Below are 22,600 nucleotides of genomic sequence, written 5' to 3'. Positions count from 1 at the left end.
TGAGTAAATACTGTGGAAAAATACCTGTTGGGAATCAAAACACACAAAGAAAATTACACTCCACTCTTAGATAACCAGGGCCAGTGTGTCTATAACATTTTCTATATTTATATTTGTACAAAATTATCCAGGGAAAAAGCAGTTGAGGAAATCATACCCAGGCAATGTCTAATTTTAAATGATTCCATGGCATTATCAAAGAAGAAAAATAACCAATGAGCAACCATTAAACAGAATGTAGGTATATGACTAAAGACAGTAAAACAATAGTACAGTACTGGATAAGCTATGAGGGCCTTAAATTGTCAATATTAAAAACAAGAATATACAGAACTGTCATGCAGCCTTGCTTGATATAGTAAAGTGTTATTTATAATGCGCTTAACACTAAGTGAACGCTGTAATCATAGTAAAGACAAAAGGCTTTATTTAGTGAATCATAAACTGAGTACAGCTTGAAATGCTAGAGATAAAGCGACTGTTTTATGTATCGCTTTTAAGACCATTGTTCACTGAGGGATATTTCCACAAAACATCATTTAAGATTACTAGCAAAACACAAGTTTAACTTTTAACTCCCAGTGGCAGCTTAATTAGTTATTTTAACTAATACCTGTATCATTTATAGGTTTAATCTCAAGATTGATCCCTAACCTACACTATCCAAAAGTGCACAGGACTTGCCCTTATTCATAAAAAAAAAAAGAAAAAAAAAGTTCCAGTGTTTAGGATTTTTTTGTAAAAATAAATAAATAAATATGGCACAAGACCACAGAGGCCAGTGACTGACAGCCGCGGTGATGTGGATATACTGGCAGGTCACCACTGCAGCCAAGTAAACAAACTTGATAGAGAGAACCACAGCGGAGACCCTGCACCTGATGGGGATGAAATTAGTGAGTAGAGGTTCTCTTTTCCCCCCAAGCACTGGGCTATGTTCCCAGTATAAGTAGAAATAATGTGCAATATGTGTCACTATTTTTTGTCACCAAAAAGGCAGCAAACACAACAAACCCAATTACAAGTCAATGGGGTCCATCAGACACCATGTTGGGATCCATGGTAATACAAATCCTGCACAGAATGGTAGCTTCAGTTAATATCATGACATGACTATGCGAGAAGACCCAAGTAGTCCAGACCTCAAAAGAAGGTCATAGGTCAGCATCTAACATTATATTTATGTTTTTATTTAAAATATTATATAAAGCCATTAATTTCCTACAGCACAAAAACCCTGTTTCTGCTGATTTAAATTGAAAATGTGGAATGCATTGCAGCTTTAGATAAAGAAAACAACACATACACTTTAGTCATGAAGTAATATTGGGGGGTTGGAGAGGGAGAAGAATTAAAGTGATAGACCCAAGCATCAAACATTCATTAAATAACTAATAGGGCTTGGACAAAGGATTCACCTCCAGGGCAGCCTCAGAAAACTCATCAGTGCCCTGTTTGTGATGGTAAGCGCAACTCCCTGACAAGCAGCAACCGCCACTTATAAGACTGATGTTTCAGCTTACAGTTAAAAGATTAAAGAGTAACAAGCTCTGACACTTTTAGATGGCAACCTTTGCAGCCCGGCTGAGAAACCTTATTCTGCCTGAAACAAATTGATAACAATATAATTTTAGCTTTGTTGCTCTACATCCCACCCTTAACCCCTGCATTGTAAAAGGAGAAAACAGTCAACAATAGATTTTTAACTCAATACTGTTTTTTCCTGGTTGTCAATCTAGCAAGTTTTGAAGCTTACGGAATCGCTAGTTTTCCCTCGGGTCCATAGTAATGTGAATTGTCTTTATCCAAGTGCCTAACAAATCACTGTCATATAACGGCAGTCGACCTTTCTTTTCAATCTATGCACTTTTCAGGAGTTATAAATCAGTTGACTTTCAAGCTCGATGAGATGGCATATGCCCTGGTTTGAAGAACAGATGGAAGCTTGGGGGAAAATGGTTTCTGCAGGCCTGCTACAAGCAGCACTTCTCCATAAAAGTGAACCATTCGCGCTAATTTCCCACATAAATTATACAGGCATGGTGCGTCAGCCCATTCAGCAGAAAATCTTTCATCTCGCTTGCGGAGGTCATTTAGCAAATTTAAATTAAAGTTATTTCTAATACATGACTGCATTTTCATTCTGTATGTTTCCAAGAGTTTGCAATTTACATCAAATAAAAAGACGTATTTAATTGTGTCTGGATCCAAAAAAGGAGAGCAATAAATTACATGCTGCACTATTCAAGATTTCTAAAAAAAATTGTGATAAGCCCGAGCTATTAATTGATGACAGGGAAATTTGCAATTCTATTGTGCCAGCTCCGCAGTGTAGGAGGTAGTGAGCTTCTCACTGTCTTTTTCAGTTTTTTATTACAATAGAGTGAAAATACATCTGTATATACATATGAGCTTAACAAGTAGGTAACAGCATTATCTACATATAGGAGCATTTTTTATGAAAATTGTTAAAGGGGTATTCCAGGATTTTTTTTTTTATTTGACTATGCTACAGCGGCTGTAAAGTTGGTGTAGTTAATAATATAGTGTCTGTACCTGTCTCCTATGGCTGGTCTCATATTCTTATGTGATCTTTGCTCGCGTATTTCCAAAGATGCAGTGTAGCCGAGACCTAACATCACTAGTCAGGTGATGAGAGGGAGCCTGTTCTGCTTCAATGGGTGGAGCGATCACAGGGAATTAGCAACAGCTGGAGGCACCCTAATTAGAAAGCACTGACCTTTTTCATTTAAATGGACAATGTCACATACAAAAACTTTTGATATGTTGTAAAGCATCCAAACCAATAGGTTTTGCAATTGCTTTCATTAGAAAATTTTCAGTATTTCATACTGAAAAAGCCAGTCAAACAACTGCCTCCCTGCCTGCTTGGACACATACTAGTCCTGCTGTGTCCATGCGTCATCACCTATGTCATGGACACACTTCCTTGATTGACAGCTGTGAGTGCAGGGCTCACAGCTGGAGGAAAAATCCTTTATGGGATTTGTAGAAAAAAATGAAAACTTCAACAGGAAATACTGAGGTTCACAAAAAGAAAGCAACATCTTTATGGTAATTTCACAACACAGCCATTTAATCCAAAGACAAGCGCAAATGCTTCCTAAGCATGTCCATTACTGTCTGGTAGGTAGGTGCTAAAATCACCTTGGGGTGGATAACCCCTTTAAGCTTTAGATGATGTAACACAGAAATATGATATTTAATCATGGGACAACCCCTTTAATTAAAAAGGACCTGTGGCCTTGCTGGTATTCTCCTGTTTGCTCCCGCACTTCTGCATACAGCTGCTCTGCTTATGGGCTGCATGCATCAGCACCCAGCCTTTTAAAGAGACAGTGTGCTCTAGGCATCCATGACTTCTGCCAACACCAGAAAGCCTACTCCCACAGTATTCTCAGTTTAAAGGGGTACTCCGCCGAAAAACATCTTATCCCCTATCCAAAGAATAGGGAAAGATGTCTGATCGCGGGGGTAAGATGTTTCTCGGTGGAGTACCCCTTTAAATATATGGACATATCTACCAGCCTGTCCTGACTCTGTCTTCATCCACCTGTCACTATCCTTTCTGTCCTGGTGTTGGCTCTCAATCTACAGGGTAGGCCATTTATATGGATACACCTTAATAAAATGTGAATGGTTGGTGATATTAACTTCCTGTTTGTGGCACATTACTATATGTGAGGGGGAAACTTTTCAAGATGCGTGGTGACCATGGCGGCCATTTTGAAATTGGACATTTTGAATCCAACTTTTGTTTTTTTCAATAGGAAGAGGGTCTTGTGACACATCAAACTTATTGGGAATTTCACAAGAAAAGCAATGATGTGCTTGGTTTTAACGTAACTTTATTCTTTCATGAGTTATTTACACGTTTCTGACCACTTATAAAATGTTTTCATTGTGTTGGATTGTCATAGCAACCCTTTTCTCCCACTGTTCACACACTGATAGCAACACCACATGAGAAATGCTAGCACAGGCTTCCAGTATCCGTAGTTTCAGGTGCTGCAGAATGGGCAAAAAATTGGAACAGGACCCTCAGTTTACGCAGAAGATTTTGTTCAGTGATGAGGCAAACTTTTATGTGAATGTTGAAGTTGAAAAAAAAACACCGCTATTGGTCTGACATTAACCCACATTGGATAGATCCCTCCAAGACTGTTGGAACACAAACATTGATGGTATGGTGTGGTATATGGGGTACAAAGATAGTGGGGCCATTCTTCAGCAATGGAAACCTCAAGGTCACTGGATATGCGAATTTCTAAAATATAGATGTGTTTCCCTCTTTATGCACTGAAGCTGGCACGTTCCCTGAGTTTTCCCAGCAAGATGGCGCACCACCACATAATGGGTGTCAGGTCCGAGCATTCCTAGATGAACAGTTTCCTGGAAAGTGGATTGGTCGTCGTGGGCCAGTTGAATGGCCCCCAAGGTCTCCCGATCTGACCCCCTTAGACTTTTATCTTTGGGGTCATCTGAAGGCAATTGTCTATGCTGTGAAGATACGAGATGTGCAGCACCTGAAACTACGGATACTGGAAGCCTGTGCTAGCATTTCTCCTGTGGTGTTGCTATCAGTGTGTGAAGAGTGAGAGAAGAGGGTTGCATTGACAATTCAACACAATGGGCAGCACATTGAACACATTTTATAAGTGGTCAGAAACTTGTAAATAACTCATGAAAGAATAAAGTTACATTAAATCCAAGCACATCATTGTTTTTCTTGTGAAATTCCCAATAAGTTTGATGTGTCATATGACCCTCTTCCTATTGAAAAAACAAAAGTTGGATTCAAAATGGCCGACTTCAAAATGGCCGCCATGGTCACCACCCATCTTGAAAAGTTTCCCCCCTCACATGTACTAATGTGCCACAAACAGGAAGTTAATGTCACCAACCATTCCCATTTTTTTAAGGTGTATTCATATAAATGGCCCACCCTGTATTTATATGCACACACAGGATAGATCAAATTGTAAGATATAAATAAATAAATATGCATATGCAGGGACAAATAAAACTATTTAGGTTTTTTTTTTTTTTTTCCATTAGTTGTTTTTTTCTACTTTTTTACTATTGTTTATTGTATTTATGAGATTTATTCATATAAACTAAAGAATGTATCTGCAGAAGAATCGAAATTATTATTTGACAGGCTCAGTGTTAGGGGGTACCCTGCACATGTTTTGAAGGGAACCAGGGATCGTGCGTGTTCCTTGGATAGACAGGAGCTCATTCCACAAGATACAACCAAAAAAAAAAAAAAATGAGACAATCTAAACAAAGACATAATGATGCTCCATTTTTTTTTTTTACACAATATAGTAGGCAGTTTCATAAAATAGGCAAGATTATGAGGAAATACTTACCAATATTACAACAGGACTCAATATTGAACAGCATAGTGACAGATAACTTTAAAATGGTATCCAGAAGAGGTCTGAGGTCCGACTATAGGCTACATATCGTAGCCTATATAATTGCAATATAGGTAAAGTCTCTAAACAGTCGAACTGGCTCCAAAATGCAGGAAAATGGAAGTGCGGACATAAGATTTGCATTACATGCAAAAATATGCTTATTCAAAAAGAGTTTAATTTGTATCGCAATGGCAAGGTCTTCAGGATGAAAGATTACATAAATGATAACACTTGTAATGTGGTGTATCTGGCATCCTGTGAAACCTACCACTGCCAGTATGTAGGATGCACTTCCAATAGTTTAAAAACCAGATTTCGCAGGCATATGTCAGATGCAAAAAATCCAAGATCCCTTAATATCTCTGCACTGTCAAAACACTTTAGGTGTGTGCATGCAGGTAATGTTAACACACTGCAGGTTATGGGCATAGAAAAAGTAAAAAAACAAACTGTGAGAGGAGGTGACACCAGAAGCCTTCTCTTGAATAGAGAGTCTTTCTGGATGTTTTTACTGGACACCAGGGAGCCGAAAGGCTTGAATTTAAGGCAGGATTTAATTCCGACGTATTCATTTATCTATCCCCCAGTTTATGTACAGTACTATGAGTGGCATATGTATACTTTCATGTATGCCCTAGTAAATTATGTTTATTTAGTTTATATGAATTAATCTCATAAATACAATAAACAATATTAAAAAAGTAAAAAAAAACTCTGAAAAAAACTCCTAAATAGTTTTATTTGTCCATGCATGTGCATATTTATTTATATCTTACAATTTGATCTATCCTGTGTGTACATATATATAATCCCCTATGAGGTAGCCTATATGGAACTATTATGTGGTGCAAAATAATGTATATTGTCTAGATACAATAGGATTTTCCAGGAGATACTAAAGTTGTCCCGATCCGGAATGCCATGTTACATTTTTTAGCTTTTTCTGTCAGCAATACCATGTGACTGAACGTTGGGATATATAAGAAGGAACGTGTTATTGCTTTTTTATGCCATGACTAAGGACATGCTTGTTTGAAACGCGTAGGCTGCTACACTCTGCCTATACTTCTATTGCTATTCTTCAATTAAGTGGACTTTTACTTGCTGCTTGGTGCAGGACATCGTTTTCTATGTTTGTACTGGAGAGAGGTGGTGCTACCCTACAGCCCAGGCACAGCGGCAGTAGCAAGGATCCGAGCGGTCTTCTCCACATATGAACAGATTGATGTAGTTGATATAAACTCTTCACATAACAGGGCTGTCAATCTTTAGGGTTTTTCACTATTTCTGGTAGATAGGCCAAATGAAAAGGGAGGATTATTTCTATGTATATCTGTGTGTTAGAACAGATATGAAAGTGAGTATGAAAGCTATAGTGGTTGATTGTGAGGATGTTTACACCTAACAGGTAGAATTACACAGGAAGGAAAACATAAAAAAAAATGTTTTTGTGTAATCTATGGACCTGCCAACATCACTGAGAAGATAGAAGTCACCTGCATAGGTTGGTAAAGTGGTGATAATGGGACATTTTCACTACCTATATATTGAATGGGGTCATGGTACAGATTTAATAGTGGTACTCCGGTGGGAAACATTTCTTTTTAAATCTACTGGTACCAGAAAGTTAAACAGATTTGTAAATGACTTCTATTAAAAAATCTTTACCCTTCCAGCTGTATGTATTTAGCAGCTGTATGCTACAGAGGAAATTCTTTTCTTTTTGAATTTTTTTTGTTTTTTTGATGCCCGTATCAGGAACTGTCAAGAGCAGGAGAAAATCTCCATTGCAAACCTATTCTGCTCTGGACAGTTCCTGACACGGACAGAGGTGTCAGCAGAGAGCACTGTGGACAAGATAAAAAAAGAAATTAAAAAAGAAAATAATTTCCTCTGTAGCAACTGCTAAAAAGTACTGGAAGGGTAAAGACTTTTTAATAGAAATCATTTACAAAGCTGTTTAACTTTCTGGCACCAGTTGATTTAAAAAAAATGTTTTCCACTGAAGTACCCCTTTAACTGCATCAGAGAATAATCCTCAGCTTATTACAGGATCATTTTATGGGCCAGTTTGTGGAGGGCCAACAATAAGTAAAGTGTTGGATCTGTTCATAAAAACCTCTGTTATAGTGGCCACAATATAATTATTATCTGCCAAAATCTAAAAAACCAGACACATGCTGGGAGGGCAAAAACGTGACTCGGTTCAGGTTCACATAATGTATTTTGATCAGGATTTCAATCAATGTTTCTAGGCAAAACCAGAAAAATGATAGTGAATAGCTCTGCAGCTTTTCCTGTGTTTTGAACCCATTACTGGTATTGCCTAAATATACTGCCCAACATACTATGTGTGAACCCAGCCTTAGCTTTAGAAAAGCCGATTTCCCCAGGGTGAGTGCTGCACTTCAGGATATATACTGGGGGTAGAGATTATCAAATAATGATACTTTCTCTCGATATACCAATTGCATGTAAACAAATAGATGACTGTACCATTTAAGAAATTCCTCTTTTGTGTTAATATTTGAATGTCTGCCTACAATGACCCATTAGACATATAAGATTTATTTCTGCAAATGTAGTTTCCCTTGCTTTGTTATTGTTAACAGTAGCCCTAAATATTCCATATAGAATATTGACGTGTTACCATAATTTCTATTTGTGTACATGCAATTGGTATATCGGGAGAAATATGCTTCCAAACATTTATGGAAGATACAACTTGGTTTATTATGATGAAAAAAAAGCTGCATAATTTGTCCCTTCAACTTTGCTGAAGGGGTTTAGATTACATCCACCACGTCCGTGTAAAACGCTTTTCATAACTCACTGCTATATCCCTCCATGTAGGTTGCTTAATGAACTCCTAAAGCCTTGCTTGAGAGGTTTGTTACAAATTTAGTACCGTGGGCATGTGTAAAAATCCATCCTCATTGAAAGCATCACTATCTGCAATATTCTTTAAATGTTTCCCTTCAGTAGAATGTAGTTAGACTACTAAATGCACTTGGTTGGGAAGAGCAGTGCTCTGGATGTACTGCTCTAGTGCATTCTCTCAGCCGTTCTATATACAGTATTAAAGTCATTTGTAAGGTAAACATATGAGTATATTTTCTTCAGTCCGTCACATAAACAGATGGAAGAATAAGAGTTGCTAATTTTGAAACACTTATAAATGTTAGTAATTTAGCAATTGATGACAGGTATTAAGAAAAACACGTAAAGGCTGATAATGATTGAATACTAAGCCTGTTCTGTGCTGCAGTTTAATAGTGTAATTACATGCAATATATGTGCTCACACGCAGATAGAAAATGACAACCACTGAGCTGGGAAGCTTTGCATCCAAGAATTTAATGCCGTGTTACTGACGCAAGACCAGGACCTGTAATTCTACCACAATTTTGTTCTGCATGACATCACTGGTAACGTAGATTGCGTTGTAAGAATTCTCAGGAAAATGCTGTACATTTTATACTGTACAAATGAATAGTGAATTAATAACAGCATTTAGGCAGCTGGGCTATAAATGTTACCAGGTTCTTATGCTGCGCCATATTACACAGTCCATTTAATGTATTAAAAACCAAAAGTCTCTCATAGCTTAGGCCAATATAAGTCATCCCAAAGGTAAGTGCCATTGCTCAATGTACTGCATGCATTGTAGAAGAGTGACATAACAGTAATGTTTAACCAGTAGCTTCATGTTAGGGCAGAAAATGTATTTTTGCCATAGCTGGAGACTCACAGTTTTCAGTCAATTATCATGGACACAATTATTATATATTACAAAAATAAATTGGATATCTGAACAGGCAAGTAAAATAATGAGGTGGCGATGACCACCATTGTAGTGCAAGCATATTGGCACTAACATCTTGTTTATCAGCATCAGAGCTTTCTTTAAGAGATTATGTGGAGAATATAAATATATACACACACACATATATATATATATATATATATATATATATATCTTGATTTTATATGTCTGCGGATGGGTAAAAATAAAAAAGCTATATCCACCTTCTCCACTACCCTGTAGGTCCATTCTTTATACTTGTATGTGACAAGTTGACCCTACAGGAACTGTTCCACTCGGCCAATTACGGCTGTGGCAAGTGATTGGCTGAGCGGGGCAATATTCCAAAACAGACCCATTTAGTGACTACCTTTGGTAGTTTTTGGTATTGCAGTCTGAATCAGCCCTCCAATTCAAACTGCAATACCAAAAACTATCAAAGGTAGTCCTAAATTAATGAATATTGCTTAAATATTGTGTAACAGTGTTGTCTTATTTAAAGAGATTATCCAGGAATAGAAAAACACAGATAATTTCTTTTAAAAAACAGCTCCACATCTGTCTTCAATGTTGGGTGTGGTATTATAACTTGGCTCTATTCACTTCAATGGAACTGAGCTGCAGAACCACACCCAACCTGGAGACAGACGGGGAGCAGTTTTTGAAAGAAAGAAGCTATGTTTTTCTATTACTGGACAACCCCTTTAAGTGAACCACTACTTGCACCATAAATACTAAAATTATAGCAATTCAGGCAAAAGCAGCAATTAACACTTAAAGGGGTACTCCTGTGGAAAACATTTTATTTTATTTTTTTAAATCAACTGGTGCCAGAAAGTTAAACAGATTTGTAAATTACTTCTATTAAAAACTCTTTATATTTCCAGTACTTTTTAGCAGCTGTATGCTACAGATAAAGTTATTTCTTCTTTAATTTCTTTTTTGTCTTGTCCACAGTGTTCTCTGCTGACACCTGATGCCCGTATCAGGAACTGTCCAGAGCAGATTCCTCATGGCAAACCTATGCTGCTCTGGACAGTTCCTGACACGGACAGAGCACTGTTGACAAGACATTTTTTTTTTTTTTTTTAAAGCAAAGAATTTCCCTTGTAGCATACAGCTGCTAATAAGTACTGGAAGGATAAATATTTTTTAATAGAAGTAATTTACAAATCTGTTTAACTTTCTGGCACCAGTTCATTAAAAAAAAAAGTTTTCCACCGGAGTACCCCTTTAAAAAGGATAGGCCATTAGATTTATAAAGGTCAGCCAATGACCAAGTACACAGGTTTGTGTATATACATAACAGCACAGAGCACTTTTGCAGATACAGATTGGAAAAAAAAAACTCTTTTGAATGTCCTGTTATTGCCCTGAGTAAAAGGCCCAGCAAACAAGCAAATGTTCATTTATCAGCTGATCACATCTTTGTACAGCCGTATAAAATCCACATTTGCACTTAGAAATGTACCACTATGTTTTCTGGATGGACATCCTGCACATTTTTGGCCCTGTGAATATAGCCATTCTGGTGCAGCAGCCTCCTATTATTTTCAATGGGATTCTGCTGCACATTGTACACAGAGGAAATTCAAATTGTGGACTCTTCATTATTTCAGCTGATGCGCTTGGATATGCATTGTCGTCAAAGGTGAAAGTGCATATTCGAGCAGTCCTCGTGCCGTCTCAATCAGTCAGTGATGCTGTGCAGATTGTCCGCCCAGAATTGATGCAAATTCTGCAATGATGCATTTCTCCTCCACAATTTATGCACATTTTCCCTGGTAAAAAACATGCTGGTGGCAATGACAGTGTGAAAAGATAGATCTGTGCTGAACAACTAATGCATTGTCTTCTATCTACAAATGGGTCTGAATGTATTAAATTGTAGTTTAATACCTAAGTGCATTTAAAAATTGTGTTTCCTCCTAAACAATTTGTAATGCTACAAGAATGAGCCTAAGCTGCGTGAAGGTGATCTACAACATCATATATACTGATTCTCTTTCTTCCTGTGACCAACTCCCTAGTTCACTATTATTAGGCTTAAAATGACAGCTAAGTGAAATGTTATACAGCGAGGGCTATAGGCAGGGATATGAGTCATAACACACGATTGGGAAGAAAGATGCTCATGTATTTCAACCATTTGTATCCCACTGGAAGGCTTACCTAGCAAATATATGTATATAAGCAATTGTTTTTCAAGCTCTCCAAGCTTCATGTAATAAGAATAGTATAATCAGCGGTTAAATCTATGAAAATGCCATACTGTGCTGTATTCAGCTTGAGGATATAAGAGCTCTATGATCTGCTTAGCTTTCCTATTTGCAAACAACGATATCAGCCATTATCTTTGTACAGATACATAATCTGCTTAGGCTCAGATCACAAGCTGCCAAATAAAGGACAAAATCGTTTTCCTTGAAATTTTGGAACAACATAAAATGAAAAATAATAATTTCCAGCTAGGTTTTTTAGAAGAAAAAAAAACCCAACCCACTGCACTGTGTAATAACATAGGAATGAGCGTCTGTTCTTACTGCACTTTACAAGACATGGTTGGATAGATTATTAAATACAATTTGTCAAACAAAAGCCACACTTCTAAAAGATGCTTTTTTTTTTCATCTATCGGTCTTGTTAGTTGTCTGTCAATGGCATTTTACAATGCGAAAGACCTTAGCACAGATCCAGAACCTTGCTTGTCCTCACACTCAGCAGGTGACTACATTAACACCGGATTTGTATAAAAAGTCACCAGCCTAGGCTGTAACCAGCGCTTTTCTTTAATGTGCTCAGTTGAATCTGTTTTGCTTTAATGCTCATATAATGATTTCTCACTTATTTTGGTCTTTACAAATGTATGATTCTGAGCAAGAGAAATAAAGAAAAAGAAAAGATTCCGGGAATACACATAATTAAATGGCTAGGGCAGGGAAAAGATCAGTATTCGTTCTTTTCAAATTAAATTTAAAAGCTTGCCCTGGTGAGTTAAAGAGATTGGCAAGTTTTTACAAATAACATCAGTGGGCCATTCGGAGACAGAACCCAGCCGTATTGGAATGGAGTCATTAGGCAATACATTTATTTTGAAGCCAATTAACCTTTTGTCAGAGAAATGTCGGCGCTGTAATGATTTCAGCAGTGGAGGTCAGCCTCTAACAGAGGCATGTATGACAGCGATTACGTTGCTTGACATATGCTGCAGACTAAAAGCACAGTCTCAGAATGAGAATCTGCCTTCGTTTATATTCTGCTCTGCATTTCCTAGGGAGCAGCCAATTCTGACCTATCCATTTAGGTAATTAAAGCTTCCATTTGGAAGTGTCCTGCAGGAAGGTGAAATTTGGGGGAGATAAATGGCTACTGCTAGCAATATGCAATCACTTGATGGACTGTCTGAAACAGCCAGGGTTGCCAGGTCCTCATAAAAATAGAGATGAATTGATGTAGGAGATAATTCTCTGAGGCAAAAAGGCTCTGTCATCTTCCTCCTTTCCAAACGATAATTTAATTGTTAGCCAAGGAGGACGGCTTGTTCTGGGGGCTGCCTCTGAACGGCATCCACCAAAAATTTGTGGAGAAACAACTTCGGTTTATTTACTTATAAGCCAACTTTTTTGGCAAAAGAACAGGTCACATCAATAAGCACAGCTGGCAGTCACAGCTGTGCCCTTACTTACCTTCCAGGCTATTTTGTTTCCTTTCGTATCGTGCTCAAGGGCAATCGGGAAGTCTCCTCGCTCATAAAACTTGCGAAAAGCCGTTGGCTTTGCAGGTCGTTCTTTGAATGCTCCTGCTGCAGGGGGACCTCTCACCTACAACAAAATGCATATATCAGTGATATAATAGAATACAGGCTGCCTCATACATCATGTTTGTATACATATTCAATTTTACATTACAGAGCTGTCATGGGAAAATTATAATTAACTTTACACAATAATGTTTCTTCTATTGAGTCTATGGCATGCAATTTCTTAATGGGTGTCCACAATGCAATATACAATGTGCTCCATATATTAAGGACGATAAAAAGCCATACTAATGCGTTAGTGAAGACATATTCAATATATTTAATGTATCTATTACTTTTAAAATATCCATAAGTACAAACTTTCAAACTGAATGATGGGCTATAGGGATTTTTTTTTTTAGATTTCATGTAGACATATATGCAGTCAAGTGGTTTTCCCGTATTAATTACTCATGCCATAACTGTTGTATGATGGGATAGGGGAGGGGGTCACAAACATTCGGTCTACACTCAAATGAAAACACAAAAAGTGCAGAAGAAAGCCACACACTGCAGGTTTTGTTGAGTCTACCCTTTGGGCTAAAAAGAAATAAGTAGTGTTTTTTTTTGTTTTTTTTTAAACAGTTTTTAGCAGACAAAATTTTGCGATGTGCGATTAAATGTGCGATTAGTGGAGCATTCACCTCTGGTGTCCGTGCCTAGCCTGAAAACAGAAGTAAACAGTAAGTATCCCCTTTTCCTGGGAAATGAGGTGGACACTCATTCAAGTGCACAATTAGCTATCTGTATTTGTTCCATAAAAACGTATATTGTGACAGTACTAGGAACAGTCAGGCAACGTGCTAACATGTGCAAAGCATTCCCTCCACTTGGCATATCTGTTGTGTCTAAAATGTGCCTTCTGTGAAAGAAATAGGTACATATTAATTGTGTCTAGTGGTAAACCCTAACCTGTATGTAGTTATCCTCTGTGCATGAAGTATTTCTTTCAAAATTATTTCCAATAAAAGCATAAATTGATGTACAACCATCTGCATATTTATTACCATTCATGAATTATAAAAGATAGCAGCACTTAAAGGGGTACACTGGAGCTAAGACATCTTAACCCCTATCCAAAGCATAGGGGATAAGATGCCTGATCGCGGGAGTCCCTCCGCTGGGGACCCCCGTGATCTTCCACGCCGCACCCTGTTAGAATCAATCCCCAGAGCATATTCGCTCCGGGTCTGATTACTGGCGATCACGGGGATGTAGCGTAGTGACATCACAGCTCCGCCCCCGTGTGTAATCACGTTCCGCCCCCTCAGTGCAAGCCTATGGGAGGGGGCGTGACAGCTGTCACGCCCATCCAATAGACTTGCATTGAGGGGGCAGAGCGTGACATCACACAGGGGGCGGAGCCATGACGTCACTATGCTCCGTCCTCGTGGTCGAGATGGACTCAGCCTGAGGACCTCCAGCGGTTCCGGAAGCTGCTATAGGTGGGTGCTACATGGTAGATCCCGGGGGTCCCCAGCAGCGGGACCCCGGCGATCTGACATCTTATCCCCTATCCTTTGGATAGGGGATAAGATGTCTAGGGGCGGAGTATCCCTTTAAATGGGCACTGTCAGATACAAACACTTTTGATATGTTGTAAAGCATGCAAACCAATAGGTTTTGCAATTGCTTTCATTGGAAAATTTTCAGTATTTCATACCGAAAAAGCCAGTCAAACAACTGACCCCCCGCCTGCTTGGACACATAGGGGGACATTTATCAAAGCATTTAGTAGCTTTTTTTTTGCTTAAAATTGTCGCAAAATTGTCGCACGTGCGCCTACGCTCTTTTTTCTGCGACTTTTTGCTTGTTCAGTGTCCTAAGCAAAAAATAAAAATCTTGCTTACCAAAGCAAAAAGTGCTTTTTGACTTTCAGTGGTCAGAGATTTATCAAGTGCGAAAGTCACAAAAAAAGTTGCATCGCAAGAAAAAAGCTACTAAATTTACTCCAGCTCAGACATGGAGCAGAAAAAGCTACTACCAACGCAAAAAAAGAAAAATTGCTTACGTGAAAGAAATTTATCAACAGGCAGAAAACAGTTCATAAACAAGTCACACATAAGTAAAAAAAATTGTAAGAAAAAAATAACTAAAAAAAGGAATACATAAGCAAACATTGATAAATGTCCCCCATACTAGTCCTGCTGTGTCCATGCGTCATCACCTATGTCAAGGACACACTTCCTTGATTGACAGCTGTGAGTGCAGGGCTCACAGCTGGAGGAAAAATCCTCCCACTGTCAGCTTGTGTCCCGCTATTGTCAGTGAGGACAAGCTGGGAGTTATTGTTTTGCTTATGCAAGGGGAAATGTGAACAGACAGTATACTGAGGGAGGGGGCGGAGACCTACACAGTGAGGCCACACCCCCTCCCTTTGAGAGGAATTTAGATAAGTGAGCAAAATTTTAAGTGTAATAAAAAATAAATAAAGGTGCTAGACACATAAAAATTAGATTAGGCATTGAGTGATATATTAAAAAAAAAGATTTTTTGTTGGATCTGACGGGTACACTTTAAGCCACAAAATGGTATAAGGAAAAAGAAGTGGCTAATATATTGGATAATGGCCCAATAACATGTAGTGTAATAGGGCCAACAATCAGCTGACAAACGACTGGCTCTGTGGGGGCACATGTTGAGACCTGTTCATACCTGCATCCGTCTAAACCCCAGTCTGGTATCCTGCACTGGTTTGCATGTCTTACTTTCACATTCATTACTTATACTTCTTTACTTACTATACTTATGCTCTGTAGGGTAGCCAGTCCAGCCTATAGGGCAGTTTTACTTTGCCTTGATGTTATACTGTGCAATTTGATTCTGTACACTAGGTATTGTTTTTTCGGCCACATTTATGGTTTACACATGAGGTTGTTTTTTTTGGATGGACTGAGAAGTATTATCTGCCTACCAATTATGTAATGTAAATGTATGGGTGGTGTAATAGGGCCAACGGTCAGCTGACAAACTAATGCCAGCAGATTGCTTTGCTATTTCTTGTCTAAAAATTATCTTGCATTGGCTGCCCATGTCCCCGTACATTATCATTATTCTAAATCTTCTTAAAATAGATTAGCCTATTTTATTATTATATCAATATGATTATCGAATGGTTACAGCTGCTGCTTCGGAGCAATAGAAGTCCTAAAGGAGACATCTAAAGAGAGAGAGAGACACCAACTGCAAAGTACAGCTATGGAAAAGTCCAAATACTGCAAGATAAAAAATAATAACAAAAGTAAAAAGCTATTATACAATAGATGTGATTTATTTTTAGTGATTGTACAACCTTTATAAGAATTCTTAAATTAGGAAGAAATCTTAAAGGGGTATTCCAGGCCAAAACTTTTTTTTATATATCAACTGGCTCCAAACAGATTTGTAAACTACTCCTATTAAAACATCTTAATCCTTCTAATAGTTATTAGCTTCTGGAGATGAGTTGCTGTTTTCTGTCTAACTGCTTTCTGATGACTCACGTCCCGGGAGCTGCCCAGCTACTATGGGGATATTTTCCCATCATGCACAGCTCCCGGGACGTGACATCATCATTGAACAGTTAGACAGAAAACTTCAGAAGCTAATAACTATTGGAAGGATTAAGATTTTTTAATTGAAGTAATTTACAAATCTGTTTAACTTTCCGGAGCCAGTTGATATATATAAAAAAAAAAGTTTTTGCCTGGAATACTCCTTTAAGATAAGGATACTTTCAGTGTTTTTTCTAGCCACAATTAACATACACATCCTAGAAAAGCATCTACTGAATCTCCGGAAATGCTTATCTGTAGGGAAAACTAAATTGTTGGACAGGAACAATTCATCTTCTTGACTGTTGTATTCATATACAGTAGCCTATACACAGTACACATTAGATTATTGGCAGATCTAATCAAAATCTATGTCTAAGGGCACCTTCTGTTCCCACATGTTTAACCCTTTAAGTGTATCATATAGATATCTGCTTTAAAACTTAATTTAATTACAGGATCTAACTGCCAAAGATTCCTATAGATGCGTACACTGTCCTAGCTGTTACAATGTATAGGTAAATCATCATATGTGTAAATCTAGATAAATAAGTAAATAAATAAAGTAAGTAAGTAAATAGATGGCATTCAAATCTGTTCAATATTTTATGAATCTTCCCATTAATATGTAAGCAGTGAAACTGTCCATCAATCTTGCTGCCACTCTCAATTTAATAGACATTTAATTTCATTAACATAACTAAGTCAAAAGCAATCTTATTGTTTGACCTCTTCAGATTCACTAATGCAGCCACTTTAGCCAATGACAAAGGAAAATGGCATGTCTAATACTTGCACTTTAATACTTATGACAATTATAAAGGAGAGAACTTTGGTGAAGCAGAAAGCAATAACATTGATTGTACTTTTTACAGTAGGCCTCCCTAAAAACACAAATATTCCTTATGAGTAACAGCTTGAATAGAACTAGATATGTTATACCACAACATCAAATAATATCATAGAGAATGGGAGATATTTATCATTGTTGTTTTTGGTAAGCTAGTTATAAAGGAATTTTTTTATTTAGTTTTGCTTATGTGCTACATATTTGGAGCACATAAACAAAACAAAAAAGTCTCAGTTGAAAATTTTGCTTAACACAGGCAGTTTTGTAAGCCATGGCAGACCTGGAGTTGGCTTGAGACTTTCTGAGGGGGGGGGGGTCTGTGTTTTTTTTTGCCTATATGCGACATTCACACATCATAAATTCCGGAACCACTGCAAAGTGAAAACTGAAAGTTGCTTAGGTAAGGCTGTCTGCAACTTTATGCCTACCAACAAAAGTTGCACAAAAAAGTGCAAATTTTTGTTTGCCCAGAGTAAGCAAAAAAGTAAAAAATAAAGGCTCTAAATAGCATAAATGTCTGTCCCTCACCCCCGCCCCCCCCCCCCCCCCGCATGTGTTTTTGTTCACTACAAAAGAGGCCAATCATATGATCATCTGAGTGACCCTGTATATGGTATACATTTAGTTACACCATACATCAAAGGCTATGGTTCACACTGCATAACCTCCTCTTCACATATCCCCATGCACCCTTCCAAAAATTTGTTTTTAGGTCTACAAAAAGACAAAATGGCATTCATTTCACACATCATATTTGTAAATTAAACAACTGCTGTCTAACTGTTTGTATACTGTAAATTCTTAATAGCCTGCATTTGCCAATGCTAATCCCAAATGTATTTAGAATTTAAAGTGCAACTGTTTCCTCTGTACAAGGTATGGAGGTGCAGGAACTGCTAGTTAAAGGGGTACTCTGCCCCTAGACATCTTATCCCCTATCCAAAGGATAGGGGATAAGATGTCTGATTGCAGTGGTCCCGCCGCTGGGACGCTGGGAACCCCCGCAATCTCTCCTGCAGCACCCCCTGTCATCTGGTGCATGGAGCGAGCCTGATGACTGGCGAACAGGAGACGGAGGATCGTGACGTCACGGCACCGCCCTCTTGTGACGTCACGCCCCACCCCCCTTAATGTAAGTCTATGGGAGGGGGCCTGGCGGTCGTAACACCCCCTCCCATAGACTTGCATGGAGGAGGCTGGGCGTGATGTTACGAGGGGCTGGGCTGTGATATCACGATCCTCCGGCCCCTGCATCGCCAGTCATCAGGCATGGAGCAAAGCTCGCTCCCTGCACCAGATGACCGGGGGAGCTGCAGGAGAAACTGCGGGGTTCCCAGCGGCGGGACCACCATGATCAGACATCTTATCCCCTATCCTTTGGATAGGGAATAAGATATCTAGGGGCGGAGTACCCCTTTAAGCCATAGGGAGATCAAACAGATGGTACCTTTGTTTACTTTGTCCACGGTTTGTATACTTATATCAAGGTCTTCCTCGTTTCTGCTCCTGGGAGCAGCTCAAGGCGAGGAGGAGGACTGCCCCTGCGAGAGTAAGCTGGCCTTTTCGACTGACAGACTAAAGTACAAGACAGCAAGTATAAATGTTTACAAGATGCGGGCTAAGTAAACAAAGGTACTGTTGGTTTGATCTTCCTATGCCCTAACTAATGGTGCCTGCACCTCTGTACCTCATATGGAGGTGACAGTTGCACTTTAAAATCAAGCTAAAAATATGGTATGGTTTTCTAAAGATGAAATTAAATACCTTGTATTCAGAAAAAGAACAGCACAACAATAACATAACAAATGCAGTATTTAGAGCTATGTTGATCATAAATATGAAGTTATCTTTCTTGAAAAGAAAAAAGCTCTACAGTCTATTGGCAGCATTAATAGGGGTACTTATTAGCTGCTGAATACTACAGAGGAAATCCTTTTCTTTTTGGAACACAGTGCTCTCTGCTGACATCATGACCACAGTGCTCTCTGCTGACATCTCTGTCCATTTTAGGAACTGTCCAGAGCAGCATATGTTTTCTATGGGGATTTTCTCCTACTCTGGACAGTTCTTAAAATGGACAGAGATGTCAGCAGAGAGCACTTTGCTCATGATGTCAGCAGAGAGCTCTGCGTTCCAAAAAGAAAATCATTTCCTCTGTAGTATTCAGCAGCTAATAAGTACTGGAAGAATTAAGATTTTTTTTAATAGAAGTAATTTACAAATCTGTTTAACTTCCTAGCACCAGTTGAAACGAAAAGAAAAAAAAAAAGTTTTCCACCAGAGTACCCCTTTAATGACTTCAAACACATGAAAAATCTGCTATAATAGCACAAAATACAGCATACAATGCTATCTAATGAAAATATTGTAAAAACTTTGACAGATTTCAATTTAAGCCCAACTGGTAAAAGAGGCTCTTCTATGACAAGATCTGCTCAGTAATGACAACACAAAATCAAGGATGTAAAGAGCCGCCTTATACTGCGTGTGTATACTTAACTGAACCGAGTACAATTACTGCTTGTAAAACCACTCTGGCAGTGTATAAGAAAGACATGTCAAATCTCATTTTAATTCTTTCTCTTTTGATAGAGTAAGACATGTGAGGAAGTAAAAGGAATCAGCAATCAATTTAAAGGTTTTAATAAAATTTTTAAAGTCGCAGAACTTATTATAGTAGTAATGCTTTGTTAAACATTTATACAATGAGAAAACGTTGAAGTACTTCTATAGTCTACAAACATTGTTCATTTTTAGCAGTAGCTTTGTTGCTTTTGATGCTTTTTAAAAACACAGAACAAGGCTATATTCACTGCAAAAATAAATAAATAAATAAATAAATAAAAGTATAAATTCCAGCTGAGCATATTCTTGCCAAAAACTGGAATAAAAAACACCATACTATACAGTTTACACAATTTCAACCCACTTTTATGATTCGAGAATGGTCAAGTTAAAGAGTACCTGCCACCACTCCCGACATGTCTTGTTTGGTAAATATTTGTATTTTATAACAATTATAGAAAATGTTTTCTCATAACTATTGTGTGCAGATAATCTGTTTCTTCTACTGGGCTTTTATGAACAAATGTTACCATTCTTCTTGTCAAGGGAGTGTATTGATACTGTTACGCCGAGAACTCCGGGTCCCCGCTCCTCCCTGGAGCGCTCGTGGCGTCTCTCTCTCTGCAGCGCCCCGGTGAGACCCGCTGACCGTGTGAGCGCTGCACTGACATTGCCGGAAGGGATGCGATTCGCATAGTGGGACAAGCCTGCTCGCGAATCGCATCCCAAGTCACTCACCTGTCCCGGTCCCCGGCTGTCATGTCCTGGCGCGCGCGCGCCAGCTCTCTAAGATTTTAAGGGCCAGTGCACCAATGATTGGTGCCTGGCCGAATTAGCCTAATTAGCTTCCACCTGCTCCCTGGCTATATTGCCTCACTTCCCCTGCACTTCCTTGCCGGATCTTGTTGCCTTGTGCCAGTGAAAGCGTTTAGTGTTGTCCAAAGCCTGTGTTCCAGATCTTCTGCTATCCACATTGACTACGAACCTTGCCGCCTGCCCCGACCTTCTGCTACGTCTGACCTTGCCTCTGCCTAGTCCTTCTGTCCCACGCCTTCTCAGCAGTCAGCGAGGTTGAGCCATTGCCGGCGGATACGACCTGGTTGCTACCGCCGCAGCAAGACCATACCACTTTGCGGCGGGCTCTGGTGAATACCAGTGGCATCTTAGAACCGGTCCACCGACACGGTCCACTGCAATCCCTCGCTGACACAGGGGATCCACATCCAGCTAGCCGAATCGTGACAGTAGATCCGGCCATGGATCCCGCTGAAGTGGCGCTGCCAAGTCTCGCTGACCTATCCACGGTGGTCGCTCAGCAATCGCAGCAAATCGCTCAACAAGGACAGCAGCTGTCGCAGTTGACTGCCACGTTACAGCAACTTCTGCCACTGCTACAGCAGCAACCATCTCCTCCGCCAGCTCCTGCACCTCCTCCGCAGCGAGTGGTCACTCCCAGCCTCCGCTTGTCCCTGCCGGACAAATTTGATGGGGACTCTAGACTCTGCCGTGGCTTTCTGTCTCAATGTTCCCTACATATGGAGATGTTGTCGGACCAATTTCCCACAGAACGGTCTAAGGTGGCGTTCGTAGTGAGTCTTCTTTCTGGAAAGGCCTTGTCTTGGGCCACACCGCTCTGGGACCGCAATGATCCTGCCACAGCCACAGTCCAGTCCTTCTTCGCTGAAGTCCGTAGTGTCTTCGAGGAACCAGCCCGAGCTTCTTCTGCCGAGACTGCCCTGCTGAACCTGGTCCAGGGTAATTCTTCAGTAGGCGAGTACGCCATCCAATTTCGTACTCTCGCTTCCGAATTATCTTGGAATAACGAGGCTCTCTGCGCGACCTTCAAAAAGGCCTATCCAGTAACATCAAGGATGTGCTGGCCGCACGAGAGATTCCTGCCAACCTGCAAGAACTTATCCATTTGGCCACCCGCATTGACATGCGTTTTACTGAGAGACACCAGGAGCTCCGCCAGGAAAAAGACCTTGATCTTTGGGCACCTCTCCCACAGTATCCTTTGCAATCTACCCCTGTGCCTCCCGCCGAGGAGGCTATGCAAGTGGATCGGTCTCGCCTGACCCAGGAAGAGAGGACTTGCCGTAGGGAAAAAAATCTTTGTCTGTACTGCGCTAGTACCGAACATTTCTTGGTGGATTGCCCTATTCGTCCTCCACGTCTGGGAAACGCACGCACCCAGCTCACGTGGGTGTGGCGTCTCTTGGTATGAAGTCTGCTTCTCCACGTCTCACTGTGCCCGTGCGGATTTCTCCTTCTGCCAACTCCTCCCTCTCAGCCGTGGCCTGCTTGGACTCTGGTGCTTCTGGAAATTTTATTCTGGACTCTTTGGTGAATAAGTTCTGCATCCCGGTGACCCGTCTCGTCAAGCCGCTCTACATTTCTTCGGTCAACGGAGTGAAGTTGGACTGTACTGTGTGTTACCGCACAGAACCCCTCCTAATGTGCATTGGACCCCATCACGAAAAGATTGAATTGTTCGTCCTCCCCAACTGTACCTCTGAAGTCCTCCTCGGTCTGCCATGGCTCCAGCATCATTCTCCCACCCTTGACTGGACCACCGGGGAGATCAAGAATTGGGGTTCT

General features: G+C 39.7%; 1 protein-coding gene across 4 annotated transcripts in view; it reads right to left on the bottom strand.

The window, feature by feature from the left end:
* PACRG (parkin coregulated) overlaps positions 1–22,600 on the bottom strand; it is a 634,469-nt gene that overhangs the window by 483,011 nt on the left and 128,858 nt on the right. For all 4 annotated transcript variants that reach the window (XM_056566798.1, XM_056566800.1, XM_056566799.1 and 1 more), the window contains one exon: positions 12,939–13,073. In XM_056566798.1, the coding sequence (XP_056422773.1) occupies positions 12,939–13,073 (135 nt within the window). The remainder of the gene's footprint in view (positions 1–12,938; positions 13,074–22,600) is intronic.

This window comes from Hyla sarda, chromosome 3 (assembly GCF_029499605.1).
Source record: "Hyla sarda isolate aHylSar1 chromosome 3, aHylSar1.hap1, whole genome shotgun sequence".
NCBI classification, from domain to species: domain Eukaryota; kingdom Metazoa; phylum Chordata; class Amphibia; order Anura; family Hylidae; genus Hyla; species Hyla sarda.
This window is presented reverse-complemented; position numbering and strand designations above follow the sequence as displayed.